A 19,329-nucleotide genomic window follows, 5' to 3' on the forward strand; every position below is an offset into this window, starting at 1 on the left:
ATAGAGATTAGGATCCATCCTAACCCAGGATTCCTGGGTTTGTGTTTGGCTTATCCGTGCAAGAAAAGACAAAACATTATAAAAAAAAATTGAGGCTTAGTTCCATATACCTACATAAGTATTAAAAACCGTAGCTTTAGTTCTTTCTTCCGAGATATCCACTTATTTTTGAGAACCTTGGTATAGATTTAAATAATGACGAAAATTAAACGGATTTTCAGTAATAAAGGGCAATGATATAATTTATGTATGGGAGTTGGCCCTCAGACCAAAAACGATAAGTCATATCGTCGGTGAAACCAGAAAAGTGTGTAACTCCATTTTAGCAAATTTTATAGGAGAGCAAAAAAAAACGGTTTGAAGGCATTTGTATGAGTTTTCATTTTCTAATTTGCTAATAAAATAAAAACTATGAACTTTAAGGGGATTCTGAGTTTAAGAAACGGTAGATATTAGGTTTGTCTAACAGATGGCATTCAAATCTAATTTTCAGAAAATTTGGAGTTACACACTTTTCTGGTTTCACCGACGATATGTCACAGAAAAGATATTTTTGCCTAGATTAATTGCTATTTGGCGACAAGCTTCAATTCGCTGTGGGAAAAAAGTTATAGATATACAAAATGTAAAACAGGGTAAGGATATGCAATAGTCGGAGGGACGGTGTCAAATGAAAGTTAAGTTGATAGAGACAGTAAAAACAAAAAAAAGGGCTACCACTTATAATATGGGAACCCTGCCTAAACCCTATTTTAAAAGAATGACAGGCATATAACTAATACTATCATATCTTTGTAGTATGATCAAATAAGAACATTTTGGAAATGCCAAACAAAGCCTAAATAGTTAAAAAAAAAATTAATAATATAATATAATGTTCAAAGTAATACCGAAAATATTGTAGGAAATGATAAACTGACCCGTTTCGAAGTTATTCAACTTTCAAATATTAAATGTAATTTTCTCTTCATTTTTTTGCCAATTTTTTGACGAAAAATTTTTCAAACTTTTCCAATATTTGTATTCTATGTTGGTTTTTGGTTTCACAGATCTTTTTATTTAACTCTCAAACTCCTAATACTATCATATTAGAATTTTTCAATAAATTAGAATTATTCATTTTTTCAACTAAAAATTATTTTCATCAATTTTTCGCGTCTGTTTTTTTAAAAATTTTATAAAAGCAGTTTTGTAGAGCTTTCAATTTTATAATTTTATACAAGAAAATGATTAAATTTAGCCTTTTTGGTGAACCATCAAAAAGTTATAAATTTCCAAACTCAAAAACACAATCTTTCCCATGTAAATCATACCTATGGGAAATAAAAATTTGCGACGCAGCGGTACTTAATAGTAATATTAAGGGCTGAAACTTTTACAGAATTTTTTTTTGGTCATTTCCTAAAATATTTTCGGTATTACCTTGAACAGTCTAATAAGGATTTACAAATATGGCAACCATATTAAAATTAACAAAAAAAAGAACTTAAAAAATCTTGTTTAAACAACAGAGTACAATTTTGTATGCACTTAATGGCTAAACTATACCTTCTTCATCAAACTTTAGCTCACAAAAATGGGGGCACGTACTCGGCAACCCTATGCAAATGCTAAGAAACACTAAAAATATAATTTTTTCCACCAAAATGTGTGATACCATATGTTATCTTTTGGACTTTAACTCTATTAAATATCATACATTTTTGTTGAAAAAATAGTTTTTCTGCTTTTTTTAGCATTTTCGAAGGGTTGCCGAGTATTTGCCCGTTATTTTTGAAGTTGTCAACCGACATTTTTAAGGTAGAAGAGAATGTCACCAAAAGTTTGTACTCTATTGCTCAAAAATGATTTAGTTTGTTGTAGGTTGACTATCAGATATATCAGGATTCTCCATAAATCCCATCCCTTTACTTGTCTTAAGTAATTCGTTACTAACAGATAAACAGAACCATCTTTAAATACTTTCCATTTTGCTCAAAACAATATTTTTATTATTTGAAACCTGACTGCTTGTAATTTATTTATGTAATAATAATAAATCGAACAAAAATTTTACAAATAAATCAAGACTCTATCAATTTCAAATACCTTTCGTTTTACGTACATATTCGAAATCAATACTTCAAGTTATTACTTCACCCTAAGATAATTTTAAATATTAAATTTGTCTGGTGATATTTCAATTTGTCGCTACCTTTTGCCAGTCACCCTAATTCAAAATATACACAAAATACAACTTACAACCTATTTTGCTAGAAATAATAGATAATGACTCTATTTCTTGTTGGTCTTTCTAGAAGACAAAAACAAAAACAACTCTTTACATTTACTGTCGTGCGATTGCCATTAATTTGCCCTCAATTGACGTTTGGTAAATTGCAAGGGACTTGTCATCGTTCGATGACAATCCCATTAATTATACCCCTAATGAGAAATACCCACTGTTAATAGCTCTATTAAAGTCCAAGCCAATAACAGTCTACTCTACACCCTTCTACACTTTTCTTCGCCTTGTACAAAATTATACGTTTGAATTAATAAATATTTTTCAATTTTTCTGTCTTTGCAGAAAATAACTTGATGGGTGCTGCCGACTGGACGGGCTACACGCCGAGCACAACAACGACGCCGGGTATTGGTTCGTATCATACATACCAGCAACTGCAAACGAATGCATCAAGTGCAGCGGCAGCGTATGGATATGATAGTCACACAGCAGGTAATCCTCCGCCAGGGCCACCACCTCCACCGCCAGCCCCAGATCATCATGGTAATTTCCATCTGCCAACTGTGTTGACAGACATGCAACCCTTTTGTGCCGGCTCCGAATACCACCACACGGGAATCGCTCCAACTGCAGCGACAAGTGGAATTATGTCTCACACCCAACCACCAATCTGTAGCCCAACCTATGGATCCACAAAGCCTGAAATTGATTCTCTCAATCCGTCGTATCCATCGTACAACAATTGGTCCAATGGCTACAATAACTACCAATATGGAAGCTGTGCGGCACAAGCTCAGTATCCTGGACATACAGCCCCAACTATGGTTCTCTATCCTCAGCTCTACTCAACTGTCAACCAAAACCAAATCCACCTACACCTGCATGGCACCGATAAGCTTGAGCAATACCTTGGTCCTGAAAACTCCCTAACTATAAGTTCAATTGGTGGTAGTCGATCGGGGATTGAAATTGGAATTGGAACATCAGATCATGAATCGGCGATGATGAGCAATGAAGGAGGAACTGAAACACAACAACAACACCCGCAACACGTACAAGTACAACAGGAGACTGAAGTTCCACAAGACCATCGAACCGATGAGGATGTTGTGGATCCGGGCAGTGTGTGGCGACCTTACTGACCGTCAGTCAATTATTTTGAAATCGAACTGAATTAGAATCTAAATTTTTTGTTGTTGTTTGAAGAGTGTTTATAAAGTGTAATAAGTTTATAATGATAAGAATTTAGTTTTTAAGTAGGTAGCTAGGAGAGATTATTTAAATGTTTAACATTAAATAAAATTAAAAACAAAAAAAAAAAACTATATAAATATTTTAGTTGAATTTTATTTTTTTATTTGAATATTTCATTAAATTGTATGTGAATAGAAGCGAAAATTTTGTTTTTTTTTAAGATAAAAGTGTAAATAGTTTTCATATAATTTATACATAAATATTCAATCAATTTACTTAAAATTTATAAATTAAAATTTATAAAAATATTAAAAACATGTTTTTTGATATTTACGGTTGGTACTATCGAGATGAAAAGAGAACAGTAAATAAGTGTAAGTATTCTCGTTAAATCGGTTAACGATAGAATAAGATTTTTAATTTGAAAAAAATTTCGATTTTGAAAAGATTGAAACATTTTGAAAAGTGATATCTCGAAAACCTTTTCGACCCTCTGAGTGGAGACACCTCCAGCGCCAGAGATTTTGTTTAAAACAGTTGTTGCTTGTGGTTGTACGGAATTTAACAATAGTAGCATTTTGTTCACTGATCCTTTTGATACTTATTTGCAGTTCGTGTACTAAATACTCCTCATTAAAAACACATTTTTTCCTTATATTTACTCTAAGATTTGTATGAAATATTTTAGATCTTGTTGCCTTTAAACCAACAAAGTATTCATTTAAAATGAAATTAACGTACCATAGCATCTAATGGTTTTTCTGTAATAATTTAACTTTTATACAGCTAACATACAATAATACATTACTTGCGTTATGGTTGTCCGTTCGTAATTTTGATCTAATCAAGGGGCACGGTAGTGCCCAGCCAAGTTCTCTAGCAACTTTGGCACTACACCCTTATTTACAGGAAACAACTCAGGCCATTTTCGACCCCCCTTTAACTTCCACACCAAAGATGCCAGAAATTTCAAACTCGCTACATTTGTTGAGCTCGCCGAACCTCACAAAATTTCAGCTTCTTACGATGAGTAGTTTCTGAGATAAAGGACTTCAAAAATCGCGAAAACCGTAACTGACAATTCAGGGGGCGTGGTAACCGCCCATTTTCGCCGAATTTTCATCAATTATTATAGAGCACTTCTGATTATCGTAGAATCTTGAAATTTGGTAGAATGGTAGAGCTGATAGTTTATACAAAGGAAAAAATTTAAAATTTGAGAATTTTAGCCAGGGGGCGTGGCAACCGCCCATTTTCACTGAATTTTCATTAAATATTATAGAGCACTTCTGATTATCGTAGAATCTTGAAATTTGGTAGAATGGTAGAGCAAGTAGCTTATACAAAGGAAAAAATTTAGAATTTGAGAATTTTAGCCAGGGGGCGTGGCAACCGCCCATTTCCGGTGAATTTTCATCAAATATTATAGAGCACTTCTGATTATCGTAGAATCTTGAAATTTGGTAGAATGGTAGAGCTGGTAATTTATACAAAGGAAAAAATTTAAAATTTGAGAATTTTAGCCAGGGGGCGTGGCAACCGCCCATTTCCGCTGAATTTTCATTAAATATTTTAGAGCCCTTCTGATTATCGGAGTATCTTGAAATTTGGTAGAATGGTAGAGATGGTAGTTTATACAAAGGAAAAAAATTAAAGTTTGAGAATTTCAGCCAGGGGGCGTGGCAACCGCCCATTTTCACTGAATTTTCATCAAATATAGAGATTTTCAATTCTACAGCCATACCTTGCAAAAAGTAGTGAAATCACATCAAAAACATTACTGTTAAAAAAAGAGCCAAGTTATCCTATGTTGAAATTATGCTGGCACAAAAAGTATTGAGATATAAAAGTGTACCAAGTTCTAAAGCTTGGGTTCAAATTCGTATCAATAAAATTTTGATTGTTTACTTGGCAAATTTTTGAAATAACTTTAAAAATCGGTATTTAAAACAAAAATTGTCAAGTAAGCAATCAAAATTTTATTGATATGAATTTGAACCCAAGCTTTAGAACTTGGTACACTTTTATATCTCAATACTTTTTGTGCCAGCATAATTTCAACATAGGATAACTTGGCTCTTTTTTTAACAGTAATGTTTTTGATGTGATAGGTTTTTCATTAAGAAGTACCTTGTGTCATGTTTTTAAAAGATGTTGGCAATCGCGACTTTGCTACTCTAGATTTTTCTCGACTTTTATTGTAAGTAAACAAAGTCTATTAGCATTTATTCCAAGATTATTATTATTATTATTTTATTGTACTATAATTCGTAAGTTCGTTGTTGAAGAGTCAAAAATTTAAGTTAAGCCTTTTGTGATCAGCAGTCGAACGTTCGACTCAAATCACCTCGTAATGCAGTCAAAATAAAGAAAACGGCCTGCCAATAAAATTTTTAAAAGTTGTGGTTCAAAATCCTAGAATTCTAGTCCGTATGATATCGTTCTCTAAAGTTTTTATAATTTTGCATGGTGTATAAACAGAATAACATCTTTAGTTCGAGCTACTTTTTATAAGCATACAGCATTCTCAAAATCGTTATTCGTTCTGTTTTGGGATATGGATATTAGGGTGGGTCAAAAAAATCGAAATTCGTTTTTTTGATTTGGTACCTCGAAAACTCGATTGCTAGACACCTCTAGAATATACTCACCAAATATGAGCTCTTTATCTTAATGGGAAGGTCCTCCGCTTTTCAATTTTCCATTTTTACATCAAGTTTCTACAAAAAAAATATTTTTTTTATTAATTTTTAGCCAATTTCTTTACATATTCTTGTAGAAAATTGAACGCTCTACAAAAAAGGTTAAATACACTTTAATGAATTAACCGTTTAGTAGATATTTGAGGTCCAAAAATCGAGAAAATCTTTAAAAATTGGTTTTGTGTTCTTAATTTTGTAACAAATTGAAAAATTATAATAATCAAACGCGCGTGAAATATTCTTGTAGGAAACAGATTGCTCCAAAAAAAAAAGGTCTTATTAACTTTTTTTATTAATCTAAACATTTGAAAGATATTCGAGGGGAAAGTTAAACAAAAATATAAAAACTTTTTTTACTTTTCAAAATTTTCTACTTAACTAAAAAGTCATTGTTATTAAATTAGTAAGATGGATTATTGTAAGGGCTTAAATGTTCTACAAAAAAGTTCTTGGCCTCAAATTGGTTGTTTAACCGTTTAGAAGATAATGGATATGGTTTTTTTTTTGTGACCTTCACATAATCTCAAAATATTTTGTACTAATCGTAATAATGCCAACTTTTAACTTTCTTAAATTGACAAGAAAGATGATGGGCAAAATACTATTTAAAATAAATACTGGGGTCGAACTACGGCATACGTATACTTGAACGTATTGACGCTTTATGTCTCTATCAATACGTCAAAACGTTAACGAACGTATGCCGTAGTTCGACCCCTGATTTTCAGAGAGTGTATAAAAAACTCATAATAGCTATCAAATGTAATATTTTTTAAAAATTGAGGTTAAATTTGTTTTCTTTTTCATATTAGTTGCAAGAATCCAGCTAAAAACGCCATTTAATCGCTTAACAAGAAGTGTTTTACTGAAGCAACGATAAAATGTAAAGTATGTATATTTTAAACCTAAAAACGACTCGCAAAATAGAAGAGTTCAACGATTACCTATAGGTACACGTTTTTCTTATTCTTTTATGATGAATGTAAAGATCTTGTTTTATCAAATCAAACAAATAACAAAAAATGTATGTATTTATGTTATATAGTCTTGAATGCAAGAATCAGCTAACTCGATTTTTTTCGTTTTTGATATACCTTGGTTTTCTTCTTTTTTTTACCGATTTGCTTTAACTCCAATAAACGAATAACTAATTTTCCGATTCTAGTGTTGTTATATACTATCGTTTTATCAGTATTTTCAGGAAAAAAATGAGTCTTACCAGCCAGGTGAATGTGTTTTATGCAAATTTTCTCAAAAGTTTGAAAATCAAGATAGCTGGTTCTTGACGATATAATATAATAATGCCGACTTTTCACGAGTCGATTTTAACAGCACTTTAAGTCGCACGCCGAAAAGTTTTGCCGCACGGCAAAAACTGACTCGTGAAAAGTGAATATAGCAAAACAACGCGTGTCGTTGTTGCAACACGCGTTGGAAATTAAAAATTTGACCCATTAAGAAAAGAAAAAATAAATAGTACGTATACGCCCAAGTGTACCTAAAACTGTGTTTGGAGCTAAACCCTTTCAAAGTTTTTAATAACAATTTAGACAGGACCTTTAAATTAAAGGAAATTGAAAACATAAAAATAACATATTACAACTTAAAAATGAAGCGAAGACAAGAACCATATCTTTTTGGGCTTAGAATTATTTAAGGAACCAATAGATGGTGACTGTATAATACCATGTTCAAACAATGCGTGTTTTTTTCTTAGATCAACATTGCATATGTTTTCAGTCGCAAAAGCAATTGAGATAGGTAAAATGTAAAGACACTTTTACGTTATTTCTTTTGAAAAGAAGTTGGGCTGAGGTCAACCCCATGAATTCCTTAAACAGATACCTTGCTAGTGCAAATATGTGAGATAATTACGTTATTATTTGTGATACTTGAGGTGAAAAACAAGTACCTTCCCGATATTTTAAATAAGGTTTGTCTATGAACAAAAGCTGTGCCAACCGCCAACCTAGTGTGAAATTAACCGGAAACAAAATATAATTTTTTCGACAGCATGTCGAACTTATGCCAAGTAAAACCCTGAAAAAATATAACTTTAAAATTAATGCCTACCTACGATATCGTATAAGTAAGTAACGTATACAAACAAAGGTAGTAGCTGTGCGATCAAATTTTACTGTCAGTAACAAAATAGTTGAGTGAGATGATATTAAAAAAAATAAATTAGAATTTCTTAACCAATAATATAAAAATAAACTTATAATTTTTTCTGTTAGTCTAGACAGCTAATGAAAAATAAAACACATGATCACTAAATGCAGTCTCCATCAACAATCGTTGTTTCTTTATATTCACAATCATTGAAAACACCTACCCAAAGCTCCTAACTATACAAACATATCTCCACAGCCTCAGACCCAATCAAATCTATAGATTTAAAAAAAAAACCCAGTTATACGTTCATCGAATCGAATATGGAGTGCAATTATAGAAGCATACTACGCGCCACTTAACGCACCGATCTGTCGCAAGTATCGATTCGATCGATACGTACAAGCCTCACCAGTCGCATGGCGACAGTGAGACAACCCCTTGTCAGCAACTGAAGCCAAACGAAAGCCGAAAGTGCATGCCATGCACACACCACTGCCAAGCCAACTGCCATGCCTTGCGCACTCGGACAGACATGCATCATCATTCGAGCGCGAAATCGACAGCGACATTAAAATGTTGGCGTGATATCAAGTTCGTCGTTGTTGTTGTTGTTATTGTTGTCTTTGTAGGAGCGTACTACAGCTCGCAGAACGATGAAGAGCAATCGATCGCACGCTTGGAGTTGGAGCGGAGGCCAATCGTCAGCAGCACACGTATTTTTATCTAGACATTCTCGATGAGCTATAAAAGCCAGTGCCAGAACAACACAAAAAAAAAAATAATACTCAAGTTCTCTGTTTTCCAGATTCTATTTCACTTTATTGGATTTTCCTGCATTAGAGCTGTTTTATCGATCGATACGTTTTTTGTATATCGATTCTATACTGATACTCCTTGCCTGCATATAAAATGGGTGTAGGTATCGGAAAAAATATTTGATCACCTTGCGGTAGAAACTTTCTAATCAAAACGTGGAATGTATTACCTTGGTGGCAAACAAAATAAAAAAAAATATCAACAAGCTAAAACAAGAGGAGAGGTATTGTGATATCTTTTGGAGGCAGCCTGGAGTGCTGACAGAAGCCCGATCGATGGTGACGGATAAACACTGTTTTGTTCATCTTCTTTATCGTCTTCTTCTTCTTCTTCATCATCCACGATGTTACTGTCTTATTTTGTACTGATGATCAGGGCAAGCTGCTTCTATTCGGGACAAAGAAAAAGACTAAACAGAAACCTGCAATGGAAGGAGAGGACAGAAAAGATTGTTACGACTACAACAGCAAAGTCCAGTGGCTCATGCGAGTCGGAGGGTCCATCAGATTTTTGAACGATAATTAAGTTCTACATCAAGGAGTGAAATGCATGTGCACAGTAACGTGGGTGGTTCAAATAGGTAAAAATAGATACAAGTTCTTTTTGACCGGGTGTTTCGTTGGTAACCGGTATAAGCAAAACATTTTAAAGTCTTAATACTCCAAACGAAGCTTTGATAAAGATATGAACCCAGTTTTCCTTAAGGATAGAATTTTGATAAACTGGATTTTGTGGATGGTTCTAAGATATGGATGTAGGACTAGAGTTTAGTCTCTTTTCAGCTAACTCATCAATAAATAGATCGATAAACCTTCCAAACAGTGGTGCTTGGAGTTTGCAGGTCCTTTGGACATACTTCCATAAGAAGCTTGGCTTAAATGGAACAATTTTAAAACGGGACGTTTGTCATCGCTTTCTGAGGTGAACCCAATGAGTCTAACAGGTGGATTACTACTTTTCCTAGATATCTTAGTAGCCGTGTCTGCAACTTTTTGCTCAGATCAATTTCCTTGCAAAGCTCTTGTAGACAATAGTTAAATCCTCGCCTTCCACTCAATGACAAGAGAAGGTCCAATCCATCGCTGATCTTAAGTCGGTACAAAAGAATTGCTAACTATGCAAGGAGTTGTTTTGAACGGACTTTAGAAAAAGTATGTCACTTTCGTTAACTTGATTTCCTTATAACTGTTATCTTCCATTTTGGTCAAATAAGCTGTAGAAACAGTTTATGTCAAAAAATAGAAATGTAAGCACTGAAATCATGGACTTTTGCTTTTGTGATAGCTTCTAATGTAGCAACTTTGGCGCTTCATCCTTATTTACAGGAAACAACTCAGGTCATTTTCGACCCCCCTCTAACTTCAATACCAAATATGCCAGAAATTTCCAACTCGAATTTTAGCCAGGGGCGTGATAACCGCCCATTTTAGTTCTGAGCTGAACTGTCTCGAAATATTATTGAGCACTTCTAATAGAATCTTGCATTGCTTATATTATATTTTCTAGGGAAAGGTGCTGGAATGACCAAATAATATAGATTTTAAATTTTATTGCAAAATAACTTGCAAAAAGTAGTGAAATCACCACAAAAACATAACTTTTAACAAAAGATTAAAGTTCTCCTCCTAAAAGTACTGAAATGGTAAAGTGTAACAAGTTCTAAAGTTTGGTTTTAAATTTGTATCAATTAAGTTTTGATTGTTTACTTGGTACTTTTACCAGTTACCTTAAAAATCAATAAAATTAAAAGAAAAATTGTCAAGTAAACAATCAAAATTTAATTGATACAAATTTTAAAGAACTTGGTACACTTTACCATCTCAGTTCTTTAAGGATAGGAGAACTTGGCTCTTTTTTTTTTTGTGATTAAATAATAACTAGACAAGATTATTAGCTACCGTATTTATTACTTGGTTGCAAAACTTTTAAACACTTTTTTACCGATTGTCAAGGCACTTTTTTGTGTGTTTAAAAGATTCATGTTTCATTTATCATCAATTTCGTTGTTAGCAGTTTGCCAATGGATATTTAACTAACACTAATACAGACTGATTTTTTAACCGTTTAAATAGCTTTTTATAAGACTTGCAAAGGACACGTAAGCATAAAGTTCAGTTCGATGAATTTCAAGATAACGTGACCAAGCTCTCTGATGAAATTTACAGACTCAGAGTTACTATTTATTAAGTTATTTCCAAAAAAAGTAACAAAATAAAGTCCTACAAATTTCACCAACAGCTCTATCCGATATAATTTCAAATATATGTAGCTGTTTTAAAATATTGTAGGCCGCGATTAAGTGGTACGGATCGAAGTATCACATTGATACTTCTTGAAGGAACTTAATTGCAGACCAAACGCAACGCCAAGGTATACGAATCAACTTTAACAAGCTGCGATTCTACCCACATTTTTGTTAAGTTCTAAAAAAAAAAAACAAAACAATCCAACCATTCCAAGTAACAACAATAACATTCCATTCCTTTACTCTCAGATGAAGAGAAAAAGTGAATAAAGCGAGTCAACGAAACTGCTGATCTACAAACAGATTCACCGACATTACATTGCTACTAGTGATGGGAACTATCGAATAAAAACTATCAAACTATCGATAGTTGTAAAATATTCATTCATTCGATAGTTTTAAATCATTTATTCATTCATTTAGTTACTATTTTCATTCGAATAGTTTTTTCATTCGATAGTTTTTTATTCGATAGTTTTTTCATTCGAATTGTTTTTTTTTTATTAGATAGTTTTTTCATTCAAATAGTTTTTTTATACAATAGTTTTCTCATTCGAATAGTTTTCTTAAACGAAAGTTTTTTCATATGAATAGTTTTTTATACGATAGTTTTTTTCATTTGAATAGTTTTCCTAAACGATAGTTTTTTCATTTGAATAGTTTTTTTTATTCGATAGTTTATTCGATAGTTTTTACCCGATAGTTTATTCGAAAGTTTTTTCGAATGAATAAATGAATGAACTATTCGATAGTTCAAATCATTCGATAATTCCCATCACTAATTGCTACATGTACAGGGGGCTACAAATGGTTGACAGAAAAATCCTAAGGATTTGCATCGGTTCGGTGGCGGTGATCTACGCAAAGCAAAAACCTGTTTACTTTGATACGCGGTCGTAAAATTGTTAATAGCAAGTCCATTGTCCAAAATTAAAATGCTATCAAAGTTATCCAAAAAATTGAGTTTGTCGATAGTCTTTGCAGAAGTTTATAAAATTAAAAACGATTACAATTTTGTTCGTCAAAGCTAGAATATTTTTTTAAACTTTAAAAAGAGTCCTTATAGTCTATTTAATAGACCGGATCTCCAGAGCAAAACTAGAACAAATTCGTTGAAGAGTTTTTATTGCTGATTTTGATTCCTTGGTATAAAAGAATACTCCAGCCAAAAGTGCTACTAAATCCATTGGTGCATTTCTGAGAAAACGGCAACACTGGTCGGTTTTCAGTTTTTTTGATTTAACTCGAAAACCAAGCCTAACTTTGAAATGGTTAAAAAATTTTAAAAAGAAAAATTCTTAAAGAAAATTCAAAACAAATCAAAAGTTCTTCAGATATTTAAAGAAATGTCTTACTGTCCTAACCTTGCTACAAGAACCCGGACTTTGACTGACTATAAAATTGAATTTAACTAACTGACGGAATTCATTTGTATATCATTTTTTAGATAATTTCATTGTGAATAAGTTTGTCCTTGGACATTTTTGGTTTAAATGAGTAAAAATGGAGCTATGAAATAGAAACGGCACCGACCTCTTTTCCAAGATGGTGGCTGTTCCCGATGTTCTACCATCCCAAAAAATTCCTTTTTACGATAAGGATATAAATCCAAACACGTTCCATGAAAAAAATTTGTCCCGCGAAAAATGCAATTTGATTTACTAATTTGCCTGGCCTATTTTGTTTAAAACTCATTTGAATATTTTTTTCGTTTTTCAAGAGAAACTTTTCGTTGGTGGCTTATTTTACAAGAATTGTTTTTCAAGCCATTGAAAACAGTGAAAGAGTTGGTATTAAATGTTCTTCTATGCAATAGACCAAAGCTAATGGCTCTCCGTCGATCCATTCGATCTGTATTTATAAAAATGCACATACACAAAATTGCACACAAGCCCATAAGGATACAAATAAATTTGTTTGTTGTCATATTTAGTTTATATTAAATCAATCCCTCTAAGTATGCTTACTTTAAAAGCCTAAAAGTTACCAATTTATACGATTTTATCGAGTTTTAAAAACTTGCTTTTAACTAAAAAAGTCAAAAATTTGGAAAAATAGAATAGGTACATTTAAGTTGTTTCTTGAAAAAAAAAAATTGCATATTATCAAAGGATTTTACCTCTACTTTATTTCATTAGTACAAAGTTTGCACGTACCGGCTACATACACAAAATGCCCCTTGCCTTGATTTAGTAAAAAAAATAAAATCGTCAATTTTTTAATTTTTTTTTCTTTGATTTTAGGTTAGAATTTTAGTCAAAAATAATTTTAAAAATTTTCTAACCATCTTAACTTGACAGAAAATTTAATTTGCTACGAAAAGTGTTTTTGAACCATTTCAAAGTTAGGCTTGGTTTTCGAGTTAAATCAAAAAAACTGAAAACCGATCAGTGTTGCCGTTTTCTCAGAAATGCACCAATGGATTTAGTAGCACTTTTGGCGGGAGTATTCTTTTATGCCAAGGAATCATAATCAGCAATAAAAACTCTTGAACGAATTTGTTCCATTGAAAAGGGTCTATTCAATAGACTATTAAAAGCAAATTTAATTAATTAGTTTTGCTGAAAATTATAGCTTTTGTATATATACAGTAGGGGAAGTGGGGGCAAGACTGCCTCTTAAGTATTTAACCGTCGTAAAAACCAATAAAAAAACATCTTTTAATTGAAATAAAGTGTTTATTCATTGATTTTAATGTTTTTTTTTTGTAGAAAATCTCATCATTAAAAAAATATAAAAAAATACTGAACAAAATATAATACGTTTTGAAAAAACATCAAACAAAAAACGCCTTGGAGCCATGTTTTGATAATAAAACCGTTTCTATCTTAAAATATGGAATTTTTTGCAATAATCACAATCGTATGCTATATATTTTAATCGATTCCAAACTTTTATTACATAAAAAGAAAAAATTTAAACTTTTAAATATTTCATTTAACAAAGTACAAATTTCTTTTCACCCAAAACATTACGATTTGATGAAAAATCACAAAATTTGTTATAACTTTTCGGGATTTCAACAAAACTTGCTCACACTTACAGACATAATCTATCCTACCAGAATCCATTTATTTTATATTAAAAGCCCTACCAATTTAATATTTTTTCATACAACATACATAGTACAAAAACGGTCTTGTCCCCATAGGCAATTGTAAAATAGCGATTTTGAATTCGAATTAAAGTTAGATATTTTTTTTTTGTTTTTGTTTGCTTAGTCAGTGGATTGTTATTTTAAACATAATTTTCTATTATGTTTACTTTTTATAAATTGAAAAATTCAATTGTTTTATAGGTAAGTGTTTGGTAACAACATGTTAGTGGAGACTGTTTTTATTTTTTTCATTAGTAGTTAAATAATGGAAACAATTTTTGTTTTAATTTTGTTTAAAAACTATACAAAAATCCTTTAAAATACTATGTATATTTTGCTTTATGGTTCATGTCAAGAGACTGAGGCAATGAGGAGAATAAGTTAAAAGTAAGCTATATTTCAATTTCAAATCTATCCAATGCCTACTTCACGTCAGCAATCAATTTTTAATTGTAAACTTCTTCTGGAAACGATATGTAAACATATGATTAGGAATCTTATTCCTTTTTTAGATTTCTAAAACTAATTGGCAATTGTGAACTGAACCTTTTTAAATCATGATTAGTAAATACCTACAAAGTGGTTAAGGATCGTTAAAATGTTTAAAAAATAAAAAGGTCAAGCACATGTAGATTTATGTATGTACATAAGAGCAGGAGATATGTTTAGGTAGTACTTACATTCATTAATTTCATAAACTCACAAATTCTGATAAATATCTAATTATTGTTAAGCTAAATATTTATAATACACTTACAAATTTTTATTTATATACTGTACATAGATTGCTATAAAATCTTTTATGTAAATATATCTTAATCAAAATGTATGTACATATCTATCCTACATAACTATGTAAGTAAATATTCCCTTACACATAAGCCCACTTATTTCTCATATTTATTTACATACATATTTGTATGTAGGTATATACAAACATATTTATCTAATGAACTTTAAAATAAAATAAAAATATTTTTCATTCAAAAATAAACCGATGGGCGTTATTTTTTCAATCTTACTATACTCAAACAAGAAGACACGCCCGGGCGCCTGTTAAGCGACACTGCGCAGTGATTATGTTTCTCACTACTCCTTTTTTTTTTATTGTACTCTCTCATCGCCTTAATATGACGGTGACGGGTTGATAAAAGCATAACAAGAATTCAGATTCGTAATTTCATTACAAAAACAAAATCAATTGAGTTAACATCTCCAAATTCAGCAAACCATCTCGCTCTCAAATTCCCCATTTAAAATGAATTTTATATTCAGCTTCATCGATTTTACTATCAAAACCAGAAAAACTTAAAAGCTTTTAATACCTAATAAAATCAATAAAGTTTTTGTTTTTATTCAAAGTTCATTAGAAATCAGCTGTTTTGAATCGAACAAAAACCTACGTCATTGCAGAGTGAGCGAGATTATGGAGATGACCCATGATTACCACTTTGGTAAAACAAAAATTCATCGAAATCGGTTCGTTCGTTTTAGAAGAATTTTTTTTACCATTTCTAATGGAGGTTTTTCTATAATCTACAGAAGCATTTATTTTCGGAATGAAACGTACACAATATTGAATGTCTAAAAAAAAACCCTTTTGAAAAAATTTCAAGCCGTTTTCATATCATTTTATTCAGCTATTCAGCATAATTTGGTATTCAAGCTGACTAGATTCTTACACAAAATAGAAAAGTTTACGTCGTCTTCTAAAATTTGAAAACAGTATGAAAAGGTGCAAAGGATTTAAAATTCTTTGAAAAAAAAAAGAGAGATTGGATAAGACAAGAGTATGAGCTGAGTCCTATTTTATTTACTTTTTTTACAGAAGGTTTACTCGATTTTTTTTAATGGGATATGCAGAAAATGCTAATCATTGTCCTTCTCTTTGCAGAAGTCAATCTTGTGGAAAATCATGAACCGTTTGAGTTTTGAAAATTGTGAAATATTTTATAAAACTCGACAAATTAGAGGCAAAAGACCGAACAAGAAATGCATCTTTAACAATTACCTCATATTGGCAACCGTTAATAATAATCAGAAGTGAAAATTCAGTGTTGTCGACTACCAACGTCATCATTCATTTCATTATGAATCAATTTATTCCAACTAAAACTAACTTACTTAATAGAAAACTATAAATAAGTTCACATTGAACTTTCAAAGACGTCAAAGTCCATATTAAAGGGGGTTCCATTTTTTTTTTTTTCAATAATATATTCACGCGATTAGATTAAATTTTGAATAAATTAAAATAAAAACTTCTAATATTTTTTTCGTATTTTTTAACCAATTTTGTTGTTGTCATTTGATCTTGCGTGTGTCTACAATTTTGGGGAAAAGAAAATACCCATATCTATAATTTTTGGCTCAAATATGTTAATATTGTAGGCTTGTGTTGATGCTAATAAAAATTTGTTCATACCCATTGGCTTAGAAAACAGATTAATGTATTCAAAAAAAAAAAAAAATAATTCCCTGACGTATTTTTTTTTTGTTGTATAATTAATATTATTTTCATAAATTTAAACAATATACTTGCGTCTATTTTCATTGTTGTGTTGCCCCAGGTTCGGTTATTTTCGCATACACCTGCTGGACATCATGATGACGCATTTGATTTTTGCGGTGTGGTTTTTGTTTTACTGTTTTTTCTTTGCGCAATGAATTATTATTAATGTTAACAAGTTTATTAAGTTGATTCCCATACGTCATTGAGTAGGGTTTTAAATCTTAATAACTAGGTTTCTCCGTAACAAAACGTGTTTTGTTTATAATCAAATCAAACAGACTTTAAATATTCGTGACTTAAAACATCAGCAACAAAATGATTGTGTCAATGATATGTATTTTGCCAACACTTTAGAATTTATAATTGATTATTGTCATATAGTTAATTAATACAATAATGTTAAATTGCTAAAAAATAATGATTTTAAACTTTCAATTTTATAAAAGGCCAATAAACGGTGCATTATGGAAGTTAAGTGCAGTTTTCTTCCAAACAAAATTTGAACTGGTCATTTGAAAAAAAAAATAAAAAATAAATAAATAAAACAAAAATTAAATATTCATATGGGTCGCACGTGTATGGCCTTAAGGTTAAATATTTTGAAGATTTGACTAATAGCATTAAAGTGGCAAGTCAGTGACGGATCCATGATTTCTTTTTTGGGAGTAGGTACTAATTACAAGTTTTAGCAGATGATGAACGATTTCCTGTCTGACTTTTTTCTGCAGGTAATATAAATTTGTGCAAACAGTAAAACTGCAAATCGAGTCTTTTCCTGACTGTTTGAAAAATTAGTTACAATAGGTAATAAATAAATAAAACCCAACTAATCTAAAATTAGGCTTCAAAAAAATGGTAAATGGTCAACAAAAGTGAACGTGTTAAACTATACTTAGTAAGTAATAAAATCAAAGGGAATTAATACGGTCACTGTGGCGTATCTCAAGTAGCACACTGGTGTATAAATTGGTGTAAATTCATTAATTTTAATGTAAAATTGAGAAATTTGAATAAAATGGTGTATTTATCAAAAAAGATGGTATACAAATTATACCATCATCTTTTCTGTGCAAAATTTCAACATTTCTTTTAAGATTCCGTGCCAAATTCAATTGTTTTTATAATACACCATTATTGGTGCATAAAATTATTCGATTCTCAAATGAACCGAAACGGTATATTTTGTACACTCTATTTGGTGTAGAAAGTACACCCTGTGGACATAAAATTCACCAGACTGCATAAGTGGGAGACGTCATATTTTTCCATGGCCGCCATTTAAATAATGAAGTCAGCGATTAATTATTTTACTAGTACTAGTACTATAGTAATTATTTTAATAGTACCTACTATATCGGCCTATTTATCCCGCATTCTTACTTTTTTTCGATTCGTTTAAATTATAATAAGAGAACGCTTCTAAAAAAATGTAAAAACAACAAAAAAATTATTATTTTTGAAAAACTGATTTTTAAAATCGAAAAAAAATCATTAATTCATTAAAATTTTTGAGGCGATCGATTTTTAGACGGGGTAGTATCTAAAATCAGTAGATGGAATTTGTTTCATTCTTAAATTAGGCACTCAAATTCATATTTAATCATTAGTTAATTGTATTGTGATAGAGAATAATTTATTTTCATTTATTTCATAAGAAATAGTGTACATTTTAATTCATCAAACTATTTAAGGTTAAAAAATAAACTTTGGTTCAAATTATAAATCAGAATAATTTATTTATAATGGTGTATTTTATCCATAGATTTATTGTGTATTTTTCAATTTCAAAGGAATAATTTTTCACCAAAAACCAGTTAATTTTTTATACCATTAGCTCTATTTATATACCAAAATCGGTTTAATTTTTTAACCAGCGGAGTTTATTATATACGAGAAAATGGTATATTTTTATATTCAAAATGCATATCACGAAAGTGCAAAAAATACTCCAAATATTTTGGTGTATTTTAGACTTTTGTGCTACTTGAGATGTGCAACTTTTTTATGTAAAATTTGTAATGCAAGTTTTTTCTACTCTTGAAGCATGCGAAGGTTTTTAAATAGGATACAGCACTTAAGGTCTTGCAAGGGCTTGCAGTTTTCTGTCTTTTCCATAGGTATATGAATTTAATATTTTGATCACCAATTTGATTGGTTCTGGCTCAAGGGATTTTGAAAACATTTTCTTATTTTCTGTTTAATTTTAATTGTATAACAGAGATTACTTACCTACTTAGTTCCTCGGACCTATTACATAAATGAGTAATCCAAAGGGGAACATAGAGGTTGTCAAAAATCGAAAAAAGATTAAAGAGAAAGATATAAGAAAATAAAATATTGTAACAACTGCTACCCTGAATAAGCAGCTCACCGTCTAGTTAACTACGGATGGGTTATACGAATTTATTATGATGATAACAA

At 31.0% G+C, this 19,329-nt stretch overlaps 1 protein-coding gene across 1 annotated transcript in view; it reads left to right on the top strand.

Annotated features, from left to right (window-relative positions):
• LOC129911238 (protein lozenge) overlaps window positions 1-3,494 on the top strand; it is a 43,482-nt gene extending 39,988 nt beyond the window's left edge. The window contains exon 5 of the mRNA XM_055988968.1: window positions 2,570-3,494. Coding sequence (XP_055844943.1) covers window positions 2,570-3,369 — 800 coding nt within the window. The 3' untranslated portion in view covers window positions 3,370-3,494. The remainder of the gene's footprint in view (window positions 1-2,569) is intronic.
• The last annotated feature ends 15,835 nt before the right edge of the window (window positions 3,495-19,329 follow it).

The sequence above is a fragment of the Episyrphus balteatus genome, chromosome 2, assembly GCF_945859705.1.
Source record: "Episyrphus balteatus chromosome 2, idEpiBalt1.1, whole genome shotgun sequence".
Taxonomy (NCBI): Eukaryota; Metazoa; Arthropoda; class Insecta; order Diptera; family Syrphidae; genus Episyrphus; species Episyrphus balteatus.